General features: G+C 42.1%; 3 protein-coding genes across 12 annotated transcripts in view; 1 reads left to right on the plus strand and 2 right to left on the minus strand.

Annotated features, from left to right (window-relative positions):
- LOC112222798 (oxidation resistance protein 1) overlaps window positions 1-3,532 on the plus strand; it is a 199,010-nt gene extending 195,478 nt beyond the window's left edge. For all 10 annotated transcript variants that reach the window (XM_042304791.1, XM_042304789.1, XM_042304792.1 and 7 more), the window contains 3 exons: window positions 889-984; window positions 1,302-1,375; window positions 1,675-3,532. In XM_042304791.1, the coding sequence (XP_042160725.1) occupies window positions 889-984; window positions 1,302-1,375; window positions 1,675-1,810 (306 nt within the window). In that variant the 3' untranslated portion in view covers window positions 1,811-3,532. The remainder of the gene's footprint in view (window positions 1-888; window positions 985-1,301; window positions 1,376-1,674) is intronic.
- Window positions 3,533-4,017: 485 nt separating this feature from the next.
- Window positions 4,018-11,656, minus strand: LOC112222797 (squalene monooxygenase). The gene is made up of 11 exons (XM_024385573.2): window positions 10,322-11,656; window positions 9,885-10,140; window positions 9,354-9,531; window positions 9,032-9,128; window positions 8,713-8,826; window positions 8,368-8,539; window positions 7,774-7,869; window positions 7,385-7,527; window positions 6,813-6,909; window positions 6,291-6,378; window positions 4,018-5,390 (listed from the first exon to the last, which is right to left on the minus strand). Exons 1-11 carry the CDS (start codon window positions 10,595-10,597, stop codon window positions 5,198-5,200), a joined length of 1,710 nt encoding a protein of 569 aa, XP_024241341.1. The 5' UTR covers window positions 10,598-11,656; the 3' UTR covers window positions 4,018-5,197.
- Window positions 11,657-12,452: 796 nt separating this feature from the next.
- LOC112222524 (xylose isomerase-like) lies at window positions 12,453-17,441 on the minus strand. The gene is given in 13 exon segments (XM_024385286.2): window positions 12,453-12,886; window positions 13,015-13,089; window positions 13,329-13,511; window positions 13,638-13,661; window positions 13,664-13,748; window positions 14,059-14,185; window positions 14,389-14,472; window positions 14,630-14,790; window positions 14,958-14,983; window positions 15,099-15,214; window positions 15,410-15,482; window positions 15,625-15,701; window positions 17,011-17,441. Coding segments are annotated over 13 exon segments (1,326 nt in total). The 5' UTR covers window positions 17,222-17,441; the 3' UTR covers window positions 12,453-12,802.
- Between the last annotated feature and the right edge of the window lie 17 nt (window positions 17,442-17,458).

Genomic DNA, 17,458 nt, shown 5'->3' on the forward strand with positions numbered 1-17,458 from the left:
TGGAAAACCACACTACAGGCTGATCCAACTTTGATGTAATGTCCTTAAAACAAGGGTCAGTAGTGTGTGTGGCCTCCACGTGCCTGTATGACCTCCCTACAACGCCTGGGCATGCTCCTGATGAGATGGCAGATGGTCTCCTGAGGGATCTCCTCCCAGACCTGGACTAAAGCATCCGCCAACTCCTGGACAGTCTGTGGTGCAACGTGGCGTTGGTGGATGGAGCGAGACATGATGTCCCAGATGTGCTCAATTGGATTCAGGTCTGGGGAACGGGCAGGCCAGTCCATAGCATCAATGCCTTCCTCTTGCAGGAACTACTGACACACTCTAGCCACATGAGGCAAACCTTCTTGCCACAGCTCGCATTGATGTTCCATCCTGGATGAGCTGCACTACCTGAGCCACTTGTGTGGGTTGTAGACTCCGCCTCATGCTACCACTAGAGTGAAAGCACCGCCAGCATTCAAAAGGGACCAGAACATCAGCCAGGAAGCATAGGAACTGAGAAGTGGTCTGTGGTCACCACCTGCAGAACCACTCCTTTATTGGGGGTGTCTTGCTAATTGCCTATAATTTACACCTGTTGTCTATTCCATTTGCACAACAGCATGTGAAATATATTGTCAATCAGTGTTGCGTCCTAAGTAGACAGTTTGATTTCACAGAAGTGTGATTGACTTGGAGTTACATTGTGTTGTTTAAGTGTTCCCTTAATTTTTTTGAGCAGTGTATATCCTCCATTAACTTTATGCAAAAGTGTGACAAGTGTGAGACAAGCATGCTCATCTAAAGTTAGGATTGGGCCTTTGAGCTGTAATAGATTACCATGGTTCCGTACTGTCTGTTTCCTGACCTGGTGTGTTCTGGTTGGTTGTGTTGCTGCAGGTGTTTGGTGCGTTGGCGTCCGAACCCTTCAAAATCAGCGAGGGATTCTACGGCACGGGAGAGACCTTCCTCTTCACGTTCTGTCCAGAGTTTGAGGTAGGCTGACCTCTGACCTCTCTGATTGGTGACCCTTATTCTGAATTTGCCAGTGTGGTCCAGTCACTTTTACTCCACCTAATGTCCGTTGTAAACTCATCCAACCCTGCTCTGGTCTTAGCAATTAACATGCACATGGATAAGCATTTTCCTGAGAGGAGTACGAATCAGTTGTTTTCTTTATTAAATTAACGAGGCATCATATTGTTATTAGTATGCCTCATTCTCTTGACAATGAGGAGCTTATGTAAGATGGCATGAGGGTTTGTAATGATATATTTACACAGATGGTGACGTGCTCTGTTCTGTGTTGACAGGTGTACAAATGGACAGGTGACAACATGTTCTTCATGAAAGGAGATATGGACTCCTTAGCTTTTGGTGGTGGAAGGTACGCTATTTTATTTTTATGTAAAAGTTTCATCTAGCAATATACTTTGAAACTGGGTTGTCAGTTAACCTGTCTAGGACTCTCTGGGCACGCTATTCATCCAAAAGTGAAAATGCTGCCCCCTATCCCAAACAAGTTAAGATGTTATGGTTAGCCTACATTGCACAGTCACTGCTAGGTGTGTTCAGAAGAGTAAAATGGCACCCATCCTCTTAAGTTTGTCAGAACAGACTCACAGCATGTATGTGATGTTCTTGTTGTCTGGATTGAGTCTCTGAAGATGCTGTGATGTGTTTCAGTGGTGAGTTTGGCCTGTGGTTGGATGGAGACCTGTACCACGGCAGGAGTCACTCCTGTAAAACCTTTGGCAACCCCATGCTCTCCAAGAAGGAGGATTTCTATATACAGGACATTGAGATCTGGGCTTTTGAATAACAAAACCCACCACTGGAAAAAGAGAAGGACTAAACATCCCTACAATGGCATTGTTGTCTCAAACCTAACTGCACATCACCACCCTGCTCCAACCCACTGTCTGGGGCTCCCAGGACGGAGCCAGCTGAAGGATGCGTGTTGTGCGTTCATACGTTACTACTGCAGTTATAACAGAGCTTTTCTTTGTGAATTACCTTGTGTGTATCTTGTTACAGCTGTGTGCAGCGTCTTTGAGGAGGTGTACTGTCCTGTACTATACTGTGAGGCATCAGGGGATGTGTGGGTTTGTTAGAGACCGTAGAGACGTCTTGTTGCAGAACCAAGGAGGAGCAATCAGATCGCTCTCTCTGGCCTCAGCAGGAGATGATGTCGGCTCAGGTTTGGGATTGAGAGAGAAACTGCCGTAGTCCAGATTATCTGAATTTTGAGACACTCAAGGAACCCCGCCCCTCGGAACTTGGTTGACGTCAGTCAGTAGGATGTTACTATATGTGTTGTTACAGGCCTTTAGTGGAGAGATCCAGTAATAAAATTAACAACATGCGTTCCTTTGTTCTCAGAGGAGACGGTTGAACCTAACATAGTTCTGGTTGGTGTTCAAACACCTGAAGGAATAATCTCAGCAGGATGTGAGGATGATGAGGACAGGGGGGTATTTTACATCTTTGGTTTACTTCTGAGGCAAGAACTACGCATAGAGTGTTGTGTATTGTAGTCCTATTGTTCACCATCACAGCACATAGCTAGAATCAGAATATTACCCATTGTCGTACTAATAATGTTCTGTTCAGTGGGTGTACTACGTGTGAGTTCAGCTACCACCGGCGCCCCTCAGGAGTCGTGTGTACTGTTCGTAGACAGTAATGTGTTGCAATAGATTTGTGGAATATGCAAATTACTGTCATGTGACCTCAAATAATCCAGGTTGATGGCGCTTTTCCTCGCCTTTCTGTGGCTCTTTATCAGAGAGGACTTGTAAAAGCTTTCATGTCTTGATCCACAATTGCTTTTCTGGGTATAATTTGAAAAGGCTGAGACGTGGTTAACTGTTTTACATGCATATGACAATTGTATATTATTTATATATGATTATATATAAATATATTATATAATTAATTATATGTTGCTGTTGTGTGACAGTGATCTTTTTGTGCTGATGTTTCAGCTGTTACAAATATAATGTATATTACCCTGTAAATTAATGTTAAAATAGTAGATTTGTTCCTATATAGAAACACATATATGATTGGTGGGTTGCTTCTAGCACTTGAATCCGGTCTAAAAGCGTTATAAACCAGGTTCTTAGACTTCTAGTAGCTGTACAGTACCTTTTTGTTTAGAATCATAAACATGTTAACTGTTAGTAGAAAGCTTGCTGCTATAATATTAAGGGTAAAGCTAAACTAATGCTCTGTGTAACTAAAGGGGAGTGTTGTTGTCCAGGAGTGAGGAGGCTGAATGTCAAAGAAGAATTGAACTCTCCTCACAAGTTCTGCTGAGTGGTGAGTCTTCATTAGTTGGTAGACTGACTGTTAAGACTGTGGACTAAGAAAAGATGTACATTTAAACTTCACAGCAGCTTTCCTTCCCCTTTCTGGTCTTCCACACCAGTATTTGTGTCTGTGGAGTCACAAAGAATAACATGGATAAATCCTCATTATTTTACAGGAACACAATGTATTATTGATGTATAAATTAATAAATAACAAAATTGTAACCTGGGACTTGTCTGAGTTTGTATTGCTTTCAATCCCCTCCTTCCAGCATTTGATCGAACTTTTTGATTGTATATTGAGTGCCACCTAGTGGACATTTGTATTAGTGCTTTTCAGGACTATTGGTCATCACCTTAGTAACATTAATCTAGTTTAATTTTTTTAAAGTGGGTCGATTGTAAAGATAAAACATGTCTCCAAATGAAGATATTTATCTCCATAATGGCTCATTTATTAAACAAATTAAATCAAATAATTCAGAGTAAATATTCTCACCAACAGTGTAAAATTCTGTCATGAATTCCTCCCTAAATGCTGAAGAGATGGATGGGACAGTGGACCATTGGTCAGGGACTTGTTTTGTGGCTGGGCTACATTCAACTATCTCATTGTGCTCTTTGTTTGTGTTGCAACCCTCCCCTCCTCCAGGCACACAGGAGGGTGAATGTGTGTCACTTGTGGTTTCTAGACACTCCAATCCCCAGACAGGCATTAAGTCACGCTTTTATTCCAGCAGGTGTTCACAACTGAAGAATCACTTTTTAAACAAGTACCAGAGATGTGTTGGGGTGGATCCCTTGTCACAATGTGTAAAACCCCATTTAAGGCAGGAAAACTATAACTTGGCAAAAGTTAAGGACAGGTGATCTGACTTGAACCAATCAAACAGTTTAATACATAATCATTTGATTGTACATGTACAGTTAAAATAATTGCAAATGCACAAGGAACATGCTTTTTCAGAACAAAATAAGGATACCGTTTGGAATAAGGGTAGACAAACAGCCAACTGTTTTTTGAGCCATTGGCATAGAGAGAAGATAGAACACAAAGCAGGAAGGACATGTTTTGTCCTCATGTTCAATTAGCAGCAACGTGGTTAAACAGACACCTGTAGTCAGTCCTGCTGGTTATTTGCAATTAAGAGTTGCTAATGCAAACCTCTTACACATTGTCTGTTACACTACGTAAATGCATGGTTGTGATGTAAATTCTGAATATACAAGGCATTAGTAAATAATTGTCACCGTCAATTTAGACCTCGTCCTCAGAAGACGTCTTATCATTGGGCAGACCTTTAGGCAGAGATAAAGACATATGTCAAAGGCTTCAGCACTGAATAATGGTCACTTTAGAGACCTGTACAAGATCCCTGTTGACAGTGATGATAGGATGGTGTAATATTAAAGAGGCTATACAGAACTTTTGCCTCTAGGGGTGTGCTTGAGACAAAAGGGATCCCTGGTGTAAAATGGACAGAAAATTGTCCAGAAATTACATCATTGGACAGAAAGTGGCATATCTCCCCACACCCAACAAAAAAGCAGAATTGTTGGCCTAAAACTAAGTGGTTTCATATAAATCATACATACAGCCAAATTGACTTCACAGTTAACTACACTTTCTTAGTGTATCTTTAGGTCACTGTACTGTTTGTATGTCATGTCACCATAAGGCTGGTGGTGTGTGTGTGTTCTCCACCAGGGGTCAGTGATGGCACTGCTCAGTAAATGTATGCACAAGAAACTAATTGGAAGAAAACAGGCAGAAAGAGGGTAGGGGCAAACCTGAAGATCTTCATATTCCATTGCAAAATGTTTTGATGAATACGACCCTGTTGTCTAAGGCTGGTGTGCATTCCACTGGGTTAGGGCTCAGATTAGATCACTGCTCAGTACACCAGGTACTTGAACTCAGAGTAGATGAGGGGAAACATGACGGTACAGGCGCGGTACAGGATAGCTCCACTCGTGAATAAGGCTCGGGGTTTGGTGAACCACGACTCAGACTTGAAGTTGTAGTAGATGGCGTACAAGGCCACGGCAAAGAAGTGTCCAATCAGAGTCATCGGATGGGGCGTCAACCTGGGAATAGAATGGATTGAGATCTAATTAAGACCATAGACAATTGATTGAATTTGATCATTAATAGTAGTAGGCGGCCCAAGCCGGAGACAACATTACATACATAACATATTATTGAGGATAAAAACACAATAAGGGCTGAAGGCTTATTTCCAATGTGGTCCTCTAATGTCAATACAGGTGCACATACAGTATACATTTATATACACTGAGTGTACAAAACATTAGGAACACCTGCTCTTTCCATGACATAGACTGACTGGGTGAATCCAGGTGAGTATGATCCCTTATTCATGTCACTTGTTAAATCTACTTCAACCAGTGTAGATGAAGGGGAGGAGACAGGTTAAAGAAGGGTTTTTAAGCCTTGAGACAATTAGGTTAAAGAAGGGTTTTTAAGCCTTGAGACAATTTAGATATGGATTGTGTATGTGCCATTCAGAGGGTGAATGGGCAAGACAAAAGATTTAAGTGCCTTTGAACGTGTATGGTAGTAGGTGTCAGGCGCACCAGTTTGAGTGTGTCAAGAACTGCAACGCTGCTGGGTTTTTCACACTCATCAGTTTCCCGTGTGTAACAATAATTGTCCACCACCCAAAGGACACCTAGTCAACTTGACACAACTGTGGGAAGCATTGGAGTCAACATGGGCCAGCATCCCTGTGCAATGCTTTCAACACCTTGTAAAGTCCATACCCCCAATGAATTGAAGCTGTTCTGAGGGCAAAAGGGGGTGCAACTCAATATTAGGAAGGTGTTCCTATTGTTTTGTACACGCTATGAATATTTTACACACATATTTTTGGCTATTTTTTGAATGGGGAATATTGCATTGACATACACAGTCAAGGATCAACTGTAACAGTTTTGAAGTGTGTCGAACACATTAGTGAGACTCACACTGAGAGAAGACCAATGGGGCCGTTGACACACTCCCCACCCAGCTTGAAGTAAAGGAAGCATGCCTTTCTCAGCTGGTGGAGAGAATCTGAAAGACACAAACACCAAACAGCTCATGAATATGCATGTCAGCCATGAAGGAGATTATGCTAAATGGTACAGTATATCTCAGTGTAGTACCCTGCTGGTAAAATCCACAGCTTAACAATAAAAATTATTTCAGCAGAAATCATTTATTCTGAATATCTCCTAAATGTGCCTCTCTGTTTGCTATAATCGCCCTAGCTAAGTGTTTAGTGTCAGTAATTTAAGGTATACGACATGTACTGAGAAGAAGTACTGTACAGTTAGAAAACAAATGATTGAAGTAGTGACATTGGCAACAATTTAATTAAATCCTACAGGTATAGTGCATTATAATGTCGTTATAATGCACCAAAAGACTTGACATAACCATGTATGACCTTATTCTATTGTGTGTGTTGGCAGGGGATAGTAAAAAGGACAGAGAAGGAGACTCACTGTCTGTTGCAGCAAACAACTCGTACAGGGCTTGAGCCAACACATTCACCACAAAGGAATGTGATGACTTGCGTTCCCAGTGGAATTTTTTCTTTGCCTATTATGAAAAAATGTTTTAAAAAATAACATGTTTTATATTTCAGCCTTGTGCAGTAAATCCTAACATTGCTCTGTAACTATTCCTTTGACTACTACAACACTGCGGATTACAGAAACAATATGCCCTGTGGCGCACATAAAAAAACTCCCTAACGTTCTGTGGTAGCAGGTGGTTGCAATGCAATATGGACCCACATTCCACAAAACAACAATACACATTCCAACCAAGGCCATTCAGACAGTGATAATGTGTGTGGCGGAGTCTGGTCTGGTGGAAGCTGACTCCGGAACACATATCCCCCTGGTCGGCCATTCTGTCTGAACCCCTCTACTGTCTATCCCTTCTCTGTAGTACCCACTGTCCAATCATTAACATAATACTGACTGTAAGTCACTCTGGATAAGATGACCAAAACGTCATGGAAATGTAATAATCATAAGAAAGGGGGATGAGATTAGGGATGTGAGTTTACCTGGAGCATGGCTGTGTTGTCGTACAGGTCAGGGATGTTCTTCATCAGGCTCCTCCAGATCAGGACGTCATTGAGGGCCACACTCATCCCTCCTCCGGTCAGAGGGTGTCTCATGTTGTAGGCGTCACCCAGAAGGAGCACACCTGGAACAGGACAAAGGCCCATGTTAGCCCCAGTCTACACCTCACTAACATTACACATTTACACTGCTAGAGGGACCATCTTTTTCAGCAAAATATCTGATCTGATCAGGCTTTTAAGCTACTTAGCTAAAGATAAAATAGTTTATCGACCATGCATTGAACTCTCCAAGGTTGCGTTCCAAATGGGACCCTATTCCATTTGCCCTTTAGGACACAGCCCAACACTGGTCAGTAGTTGTGTCCTACCTGGCTTGTTGACTGGGGACGGAGGCAGGAAGCTTGCTGGCATAGACCTCAGCCGGTCGTTCTGCAGAGCCACCATGAACGGCTCCTTTAGGTGTTCTAGAGAAGAGACAACAGAGTCAGGTCAGAGGTCACACATTCATCACCATAAAGATGGGTGGATAAAGAACTGAAATCAACCCATAATGCCGTCATTTACTCTTTGTGTGTTGAAGCTCTCAAGCACATATTCATGTGGGTGCTTTACATTGGTGGTGGATATGGTTAGCTTGCCCTTAAATCTCACGAGGCCCGAGGCCATCCCTCCATACAGCAGGGTAGCCTAGTGGTTAGAGCGTTGGACTAGTAACTGAAAGGTTGTAAGAACGAATCCCTGAGCTGACAAGGTCAAATCTGTCATTCTGCCCCTGAACAGGGCAGTTAACCCACTGTTCCTAGGCCGTCATTGTAAATAAGAATTTGTTCTTAACTGACTTACCTAGTTAAATAAAGGTAAAAAATATATAAATAAATAAAATACAATGTAAGGGACGTTGAACACATGGGAAAGCTATGCTGTTTAAATCTCTATACTGTAATATACCCTAAATTCCTTACCTGGTAGTTGTGGGTGTATTTTCTCAGCCATGTACTCGGTGAGGTTCCTGGGCATCTCTCCCCTGATGTCCACCAGCACCCTGGTGTCTGAGGAGGAGATCTGGTAGATGAGGACAGGGCTGGGGTTAGCCAGGACCAGCTCAGCATGGTGGGGCTTGAACTGGGGAGAGTTCTGACCAGGAGAGGACAGAAAGGAAATACATTAGTCTGACTGCATTTTATTAATTGTTTGTTTGGTTGGTTGGTAAAAAGTGTCTGCTAAATGACACGTTAGTTGTTTGGTCGGTCGGTCGATTCATTGATTCGCTCGTTCATTCATTCATTCAATATAATACTTGAACAAACCTTCATGATACATCCAACAAAGTGAGAGGAGGTCTGGGCCTTCCCAGCTACCAGGCTCTTCCTGAACTTTGAGAAACAGCCGTCAGCTACTACAGTTACTGCTGCATGGACCTCCTATGGGACAGGTTAACACAATTACAACAGTTAAAAACACATTTGTTACACTGCTTGTCTTATCAATGTATCCTGGTGAATTGCTAATCAATAGGTGTAAATACTGTCAAGGGTAATTGTAAGTATCAGCATGGGGCTATTTTACACAGCAAAGGTTATCTGGAGAGTAACAGAGTATAAGCTGCATCGCAAGCTTAGAGGTGACCTTCGTGTCTCCTGTCTCCTTGTCCCTGTAATGCACTCCTGTCACACAGCCATCCTCTTCCTCCAGGCTGGACACGGTGCCCTCTATGAGCGTAACACTAGAGGAGAGCAAAGTACCAGTTTTTAAGAAACAGTAGTTATAGTGACGGTATTAATAGAGACAGATTCTTCTGATCACATGACCTGACAAGGAAAAGGATAATCAGCCTATAAGAACTAAACCCTGGACTTGGTCCTGGTCATGTGGTCAGGAAAAACGTGTGGACTTAGTGATAGTAATGACATGTCCAACAGGTATAGTGAAGGTTCTCTCCCAGCCTTACTTTGGCTCAGCGAGGGCGGCTCTGCGCAGGCCCATGATAAAGCGTCCATGGTGAAAGGCCCTGCCACACTGGATACTGCTGTCTGCCTGGGGATATGGGATCTCCACCTCTGTGCTGCTCTCGATGTCATGAATCACATAGCCGTTCACCACGTGGGCATCCAGCCCCTCCACTGAATCTGAGAGGAGAGCCCAGGGTTAGGCAAGGGTGATGAAACACTTTTCATTATTCATTTAACTCAGGTCTTTAGTGGCAAAAAATAATGTCTTTACATTAAATAGGGACTTGGGTGTCTTTGCTACAGTTTGTTTGGTCCCACTTTAAACCAAACAACTTTTAAAGCCTTTATAGGGCTTTTATTAAGTTGTCATAAGCCCTATATAGGTCCTGCCTTGCTCATTGAACACAGCCCCCATTTAATGAAAGGGCTTATTGCGAGTCAGCCCATTGGTTGTTTCCCCACGCTATCACCTTTTTACACGTAGACCCCACACTAAAATATCTGTAGTCCATGCTCCAGAGACCACTCACCCTCCATTCCCAGTTCTCGCAGGGCCCTGTATCCACCAGGCTGCAGCAGCTCTCCCACTATCCTGTCAGGCTCCTTCAGGTCCCTCTCTATCACAGTGACCCTCCGGCCGTCCCGGGCCAGCACTACAGCCATGGCCGACCCCAGGACTCCCGCCCCTACTATGATCACATCCGGCTCCTGAGATACAGGAGAGTCCCCTGCTGCTGGGGGGCTCTCCATGGCTGAGGAACACACTCTTTTCCTCCTGCCACCTCCCTGTTTAGAGAGAAAGCTAGGTTGTTTTTTTTAACCATAGAAGGTTAAAAAAAGAAAGAATAGTCTTTGGACTATAATTGGACACTATTTTATTGTGTATAGTGTATAATGAAGTAGGCCAATATTCTAGTTTATTTCTTGTTTTTGGTCTTCAACAGATTGTACAGTTATCATTACTCACCTTCGTTGACGCGCTCTCTCCACTCCTGTGCCTGACAGCTGAGGGTTTCGGTACAAATGTATTGATGACCGGTAGGGATAATAAAAGTTCCAGCGGTAATTGTAGAATTTGGGGTACCTTGCATGTATGTCCGTGGTACCTGACATAGGATAGCAGCATCCCCACTGCCAAGAACACTACAGCCGCCAGGATTATCTCTTTGTGAGCATACTCCAAAACTGCGTCGCATTTCTTATAAATGTAGGTGAAACTTGCAATTCCAAGAAAAGTCCACATATTTATTATATTATTAAACTAGGCTACTTGAAATGAATAGGCTAACTCATTCAATAAATTACCACTGCTCAGAATGTTTCCTAACCTATAACCTGAAACTAAATTGCAAAAACAAAAAGTAGCCGAGATCATGGAATAGAATAAAGTACGCAATAAAATATTATCACAGTTCAACAGTTATTTCAAAAATAGCAAATATTCCATCTACTGGCGTAGACAATTGAGCATCCTATTTCAGTTTCTTTAGCAAATCGTAGGCCTAGTAATATTTCAAATATATCCGTTAATCAAAAAGAAAAGTATTCAAAACCATTACAATTATTCCACCAGACATTTCAGATGGTTTCAGAGGATGCTAAATATTATATGATAATGAGATAGGTAGGAACTTCGGGTTCGCAGGTTTGGTGTCCCGCCCTCTCTGTATCTGAACCGTCCAATCAGGAACAGCACATCGGTGAGCAGAGCTCACGCTATCTGGCCATTGGCCAATCCTCGGCTGCTGGTTGGAGCGCTGGCTGAGAGAGGATAGTATGATATGATGTCACTGGAAAGGTGTCTATGGACAGGTTTCTGTGTTTGCAAACATTGCCTCGCGATGGCGACACGCGAAAGCTAGTGGCAGATCAAGGGGAAGTTCTTATAGAACATGGGGGGAAAAGCCTATATTTACATGTTGCTTATGAGTGCATTTCATACTACTTTTGGATTATAATTGGATCTTAAACCTTGTATGAATGTTCTGCTTAATAATAACGCTTGTCATCGCAAATCACCTGCATTATACTTTTAAAAAACACTTCACCTTCAACCAGTAAAATGGCTTTTGCTGTAGCCAATATCAATGAGCGTTACCATTCTAGCTAACTGCTGCTGCATCCAAAATAGCTATTTTGCAACTATCACAACCAAATAATCTTAGCGACTGTTCAAGCAAGAATCAAAACATAATTGTAAGCTTATGAGAGCCCCAAAAAGTTATTTTAAGAAGTAATACAAACGTAAATGTAGGCTATGTTGAATGCGCGCAGATGGCGATGGCTTTCTTACTGTCAGTGTGTCGTATACTGGAAAGGTGTCTATCCGTCTACAATTGTACACTATGGAGGAAGTTACCAAACCGGTTCAGTCAGTACTCTTTGCCAGATATAGGAAATAACTCTTATGGATTGTGTTACATGCCGGTATTTTGCCTTGGGGTGATTATGTAGGATTGTGAGGATATCAATACAAACATGTATTTTTATTTCTGAGGGCATCCGGGTGTATCGTCGGACAGGGCCACAGTGTCTCCCGACAGCTCCAGGCTAAGCCTCCAGTTTTTATGCTGCTGTCTCTAACTCTGAATCATCGGCTATGAAAAGCCAACTGACATTTACTCCTGAGGTGCTGTCCTGTTGCACCCTCGACAACCATTGTGATTATTATTACCTGACCCTGCTGGTCATCTATGAAAGATTGAACATCTTGGCCATGTTCGGTTATAATCTTCACCCAGGACAGCCAGAAGAGGACTGGCCACCCCTCAGAGCCTGGTTCCTCTGGATTACTTCCTAGGTTCTGGCCTTTCTAGGGAGTTTAACCTAGCCACTGTGCTTCTACATCTGCATTGCTTGCTGTTTGGGGTTTTAGGCTGGGTTTCTGTACAGCACTTAGTGACATTGGTAAAGGGCTTTATATCTTTGAATGATTGATTTATGTTGGGCAGCCTTATTAAATATGGTATGTTTTTTTTAAAGTCTTTTTGCCAAGACATCAACCTTTTTAATGTTACTCTAACATTAGAAGCTAAAAAGCAACACTATATATATTTATTTTAATAACTATAATAGTAATGCAAAGCACTGACACAATAGGGTTTGCTTCTTTTTATTCAACTCCAGTATGAAAAACTGATCAATTAGTTAATTCCTTAATTCAGTATTTGAAATGCCTTGTAATTTATACTAAATTAAATTCATATTTCTGGTCTTTACCATTGATGGCCTCATAATCTAATCATATGTCAACATTACAGGAGTGTGTATTAAAATAGTCCACATTCACAAGACTCCACTGATTAATTCTTTATACTATAACTGTAATAATAGTTAGTCATGTGAAACTATATCACTCTCTAAGCATACTATTATGAAAGGTCTGGATGGACACTATACCACTCAGGACAAGGGATTTCATGGTCAAACAAGACTTCACCACATGTCTTCAAAGGTAGTGGTTAAAGACCGTTTCATATTTCTCCTGTTTGCCTGATGTGACTTTGGGCTCCCCATTTTGCTTGACAAAGTCCTGAGAATAAACAACAAAAACTGCCATTAACATTATACTGACTTAGTAGCATTGAATCAACAGTGTTGTTACAAACACATGAGTGCTGTAGAGATGGTACTACGTTGTTATTCCACTAGTGACCTCACCTCCAGCTCCTCCAATGAGGTGCTGCCATCCTCTACTTTCTGACCAATCCCATGGCTGAAGCTCATGTAGCGCTCCTGTCAGAAGACAGCGATGTTGTGTGGGAAAGCTTATATAGCTTGAGCATAGCTAGCTAATACATAAGCATTCTTTAGCACATATACTACATTTTGTCTCCTTGCAATGCCAACATACCTGGTAAAATAAGGTTAAGTGCATGAACGAATGAATATACTAATTTATATATTGTCTTAGTCACTTGACCATCCCAGTGATTAAGTGAATACGTGAACAAATTAAAATGATGCCTCATTACCTTGACCATGCTGGTGATAACTCCTTCCTCTATGATCCTGACTGCGTTCCTCAGGCCGCGTGCGAAGGCGTCCATGGCTCCGACGTGGGCTATGAACAGGTCCTCCAGGTCTGTGGACTCCCTACGCACCTTAGCATCGAAGTTCAGACCCCCCGGCTGCAGACCACCCTGCTCTATCACAGTCTGGGGAGGATAAAACAATACATTGTCTTACATTCTACCTGCTGACGTTCTGATAGGCATCATCATGAAATAACTGTTTATTAGTAATTGTGTGTGTGTGTGTGTGTCCATTATCTCCTATGTCACCTTCATTATCATGGTGGTGTTCCGTTCCTGATGTCCATGGGGAACTGGTCTGTGTCCCAGCCCAGGTCAGGAGAACCCGTGTTGGAGTCCACAGAGCCCAGCATGCCAAACCTACACACCAGAACAACAGGCTTATTAGGTTAACTGGACTGGAACATCCAGATTACCAGGAATGACATCAACTACCCTGTCCAAAAAATACCACTAGCCCCTACCCCTATGCACTTTTGAAAGGTGTAAGAAATATGGTGAAAATTATACCTCCCCTATCATTACATCTACCCTATCAGAGGGCAAGGTGGAGCATTAACATATTGATTCGACCTATCCAATCTCTTCAGACCTACACGAGTCCATCAAGGTAGAGAGCAGGTGATAGAGGGTCGGTTTGGGAAACGTGAAAGTCAACATGGCGACTTACACAGAGGCCATGACGACGTCGTGTTCATAGGAATGCCCAGCCAGAGTGGTGTGGTTGGGTTCGATGTTCAGTTTGAAATGGCTGTCCAGGTCATAATGCTTCAGGAAGCCTATGACACTCATTGCATCTATAAAAAGGTGAAACAGCAACATGTTCAAAGCGATGTAACATGGAAATTAAAGGCATCAGAGATTTTCTAGCATCTCATTTTTAGATGTGGTTAGTAATGCAGATAAACTGACTCTTGAAGGCCTCCATAGTTCAACAGTAACCACATTGTAAGGATGTGTACATTATGTTAATGTTGTGTTATACACCTAAAAGCCTTACCATAGTCGTATTGATGTTTGCATGGCTCTTTAGGCTTGGGTTCAATGAGGAACTGGCACTTCAACCCTATCTTCTCCTTGTACTCTGATATACAAAAACACAATCAGATTATCATCTGAAAATGGTAGGTGACAGTTAAAAGTTGGTACAGTATTATGGTAACAATGTTATACAGCCTACAACAGATTATCATCTCTTCTACTTTGAATTGTAAAAATAACCTTTGGAGTGTAAAAATGACTAAGGTTGATGAGGAAAGCAGACCTTGAGTGAGCAAACAGATTGCAGGTGACCCACAGCACCTTGACCCCAGTCCTATTCTGTAGCTGCAGGGCCAGGTCTGTCATCTCATCCAGGTTGCTGTTGGACTCCTCCAGAGTGCTTCCCTCAGGGGACATGTCCCTATACAACAGGATGGATAGGAGGGTAACATAGATCAGTTAGTATAGTTAGACCAAGCATCTTGGACGGTGCAACTTCTTCAAGGCATAAATGGCCACTCTATCCATGTCTCTACCGACTACCAAGAAGATGATTGATTTGATACTATAGGAACAATGTGACAATACCTGTCATGAAAGGTGTAGTACTTCACCTGAAAATAACATACACATGAATCTATATGGGTTACATGTTTTTTTAAATTAAAGCTGTACATTCTTAAAGACAAAATGTTAAAAGGTACAGTATTTGGGTGGAAGTTCACTCACACCAAGTTTGGTGAAGAACTCAAAGGCTGCATGGAGTCTCTTCTTGGCACATTCCATGGGGGTAGCACCCTCATTCCAGGGTCTGTGTTGTGTCTGGAACCCAAAAGGGTCGGCACCTGGTGGTGGGTCGAATGGAGGAAAACAAAATACATCACATGAAGTTATCGTGACAGACCCATGATGAGAGATCGGGGTTGTTTTTTTTAATGAAAGAGACAGTGCTTTATTGAATTAAATGTACAAATGTTTCTGTAGTCTATGTACAGTATAAATGAGAGTGACCTGAAGCAATCAATGTGAACATTCATTACCAGTCCCACAGAAGGAGTGCCAGTAACAGACGGAGAATCTCAGCCAGTCCTCCATACGTCTGCCCAGCAGCACCTGCACAGGTAAACAGTTACATGAAGCCTGCTGGGAAAACCTCAGTTGGGATCATTCAGGTGTGTAAAGGATGTAGAGTCTCACTGTGCAACAGACACTTCCATGACACACACAGCTCTTCTTTCATATTTGCCACACCTACTTCTTCTGCATTGTAGTGTTGGAAACACAAGACGTTTCGAGCTCCAGCGTTGGGTATATAAGGAATCTTCGGAATACCTGTGTGATACATTAATCTCGGTTAACCCAGAGCTAAAATCTCGCACAGTGCTTGATTTGGGAAGGAGCTCACGGGAATTGAGTACCGGCACCTCAAATGTTCTACTGCTTGATCTCCTGTTCCTCTTATAGAATATTGGCTCAAAAGTATTGCGGCGCTGCTGTATCTAAATATAAACACTACCGGCACCCAAAATGAGTACCTGTGTTGTGCCGAAAATCTCCCCCCTGACAGAATTCTCTTCCCCCCTTCGAGTGAACGTGCACACACTCAATTCTTCATTGCTGATACTTGTTTGCTAGTTGAGATTTCTGCTCTTCACTCCGTTGTTTAGCATACATTTCACTGGTCTTAATAGCAGAAAGCATGTTTTATTTGTGTCCTTCAAGGCAGCTGTCAATGATTAAGTTAGACTGCGTTTCATTTGATATTTTTTATGGCGGTTTGATCACGGGGGAGGCACTAGTAATGTCTGCAGTTTTCGGGTTGGCTATTTGTTTCAAATGTATTAGTCTATAAATAAATCTCTTTGCCAAAAGTCGTCATCTCTCCTATGTCTTATTCGACTAGTAGTTGTTCTGAAATGTGGATTTCGGCAGGCAAGAAAATGGCCTTGCCGAAACCCTCCCCCCTTCAAATGTCCTTAATTTTGTGGCTAGAGTCAAATACTTTCTGTGGCACACATCAGAGTCAAATACTTTATATAGAACAAACCGAAATTAATAATTCATGTATGTGTGTTGTATTAAAGATATAGGGAGTTAAATGTAGGCAAGCAATAAACATTTCAGAACAACTACTAGTCGAATGAGACATGGGAGAGATGACGAATTTTAGCAAAGATATTTATTTATAGACTAATACACTTGAAACAAATAGCCAAACTGAAAACTGCAGACATTACTAGTGCCTCCCCCGCGATCAAACCGCCTTAAAAAAAATCTAATGAAACGCAGCCTAACGTGATCATTGACAGCTGCCTTGAAGGACACAAATAAAAAATGCTTTCTGCTACTAAGATCAGTGAAATGTAGGCTAAACTGACAACGGAGTGAAGAGCAGAATCAAGCAAAAAATAAAACATTGCCTTGGAAAATCGGGTTTCCCTGCAAATATTGCAGAAACTTCACATTTATAAAGCATCTAACTGCCATGCACGACGAAAAACAATTTCAGTTATTTTTTGGTGAATGCATGAAACTTCCAATCTCAGCTTTTGTTTGCATGGTCAATTGCCACTGACTTAAAGCCTATATAAAACCGATATTGAGGAAGAAGTGTTCTATAATTGAAGCAAAGAATGATTACCGGCAAATAATTCTGTTTCCATAGCGATGTCAAGTACTTTTAAGAACTTCAGATCATCTCTGAGTTTTCCCCTCGAAGTTCCACTTCGTCTTGAATGAAAATAAGAAACGCAATCTTCACATCTACCACAAGGTGTCTCTGGAAACCAGCAGAACAATAACCGTTTAAGATTTTTGTCAAAATAGTATTTTTTGGTCCCGTTTGACAGCATCAAACCGCCTTTCAAAACCCACAAACTAGTCAGCTCTATCACCGTCTTCTTTGGTCAACGCTAACTGTCATTCCCAAACTCCGTGGTAGACTTTGGATCTGATAGGCTAATCAATACATTGCAACATTATCGCAGTCATTCACATTGTACACTTCTTTAGGGCTCCATTTACTATAGTTCTAGTCTTCAGTAGCAAGATTATGAAGACAAACAGGATTATGACTGGGTGAATCTCGA

This window comes from Oncorhynchus tshawytscha, linkage group LG23 (genome assembly GCF_018296145.1).
Source record: "Oncorhynchus tshawytscha isolate Ot180627B linkage group LG23, Otsh_v2.0, whole genome shotgun sequence".
NCBI lineage: Eukaryota > Metazoa > Chordata > Actinopteri > Salmoniformes > Salmonidae > Oncorhynchus > Oncorhynchus tshawytscha.

What these genes read in the sequence shown, in the direction of transcription:
- LOC112222797 (XM_024385573.2), bottom strand. Translation starts at nt 10,597, where the DNA reads ATGTGGACTTTTCTTGGAATTGCAAGTTTCACCTACATTTATAAGAAA. An exon ending in AGGAGACAGGAGACACGAAG is followed by an intron (nt 8,827 to 9,031) that starts GTCACCTCTAAG and finishes CCTGTCCCATAG; the next exon opens with GAGGTCCATGCAGCAGTAAC. An exon ending in ACAACACAGCCATGCTCCAG is followed by an intron (nt 6,910 to 7,384) that starts GTAAACTCACAT and finishes TTTTCATAATAG; the next exon opens with GCAAAGAAAAAATTCCACTG.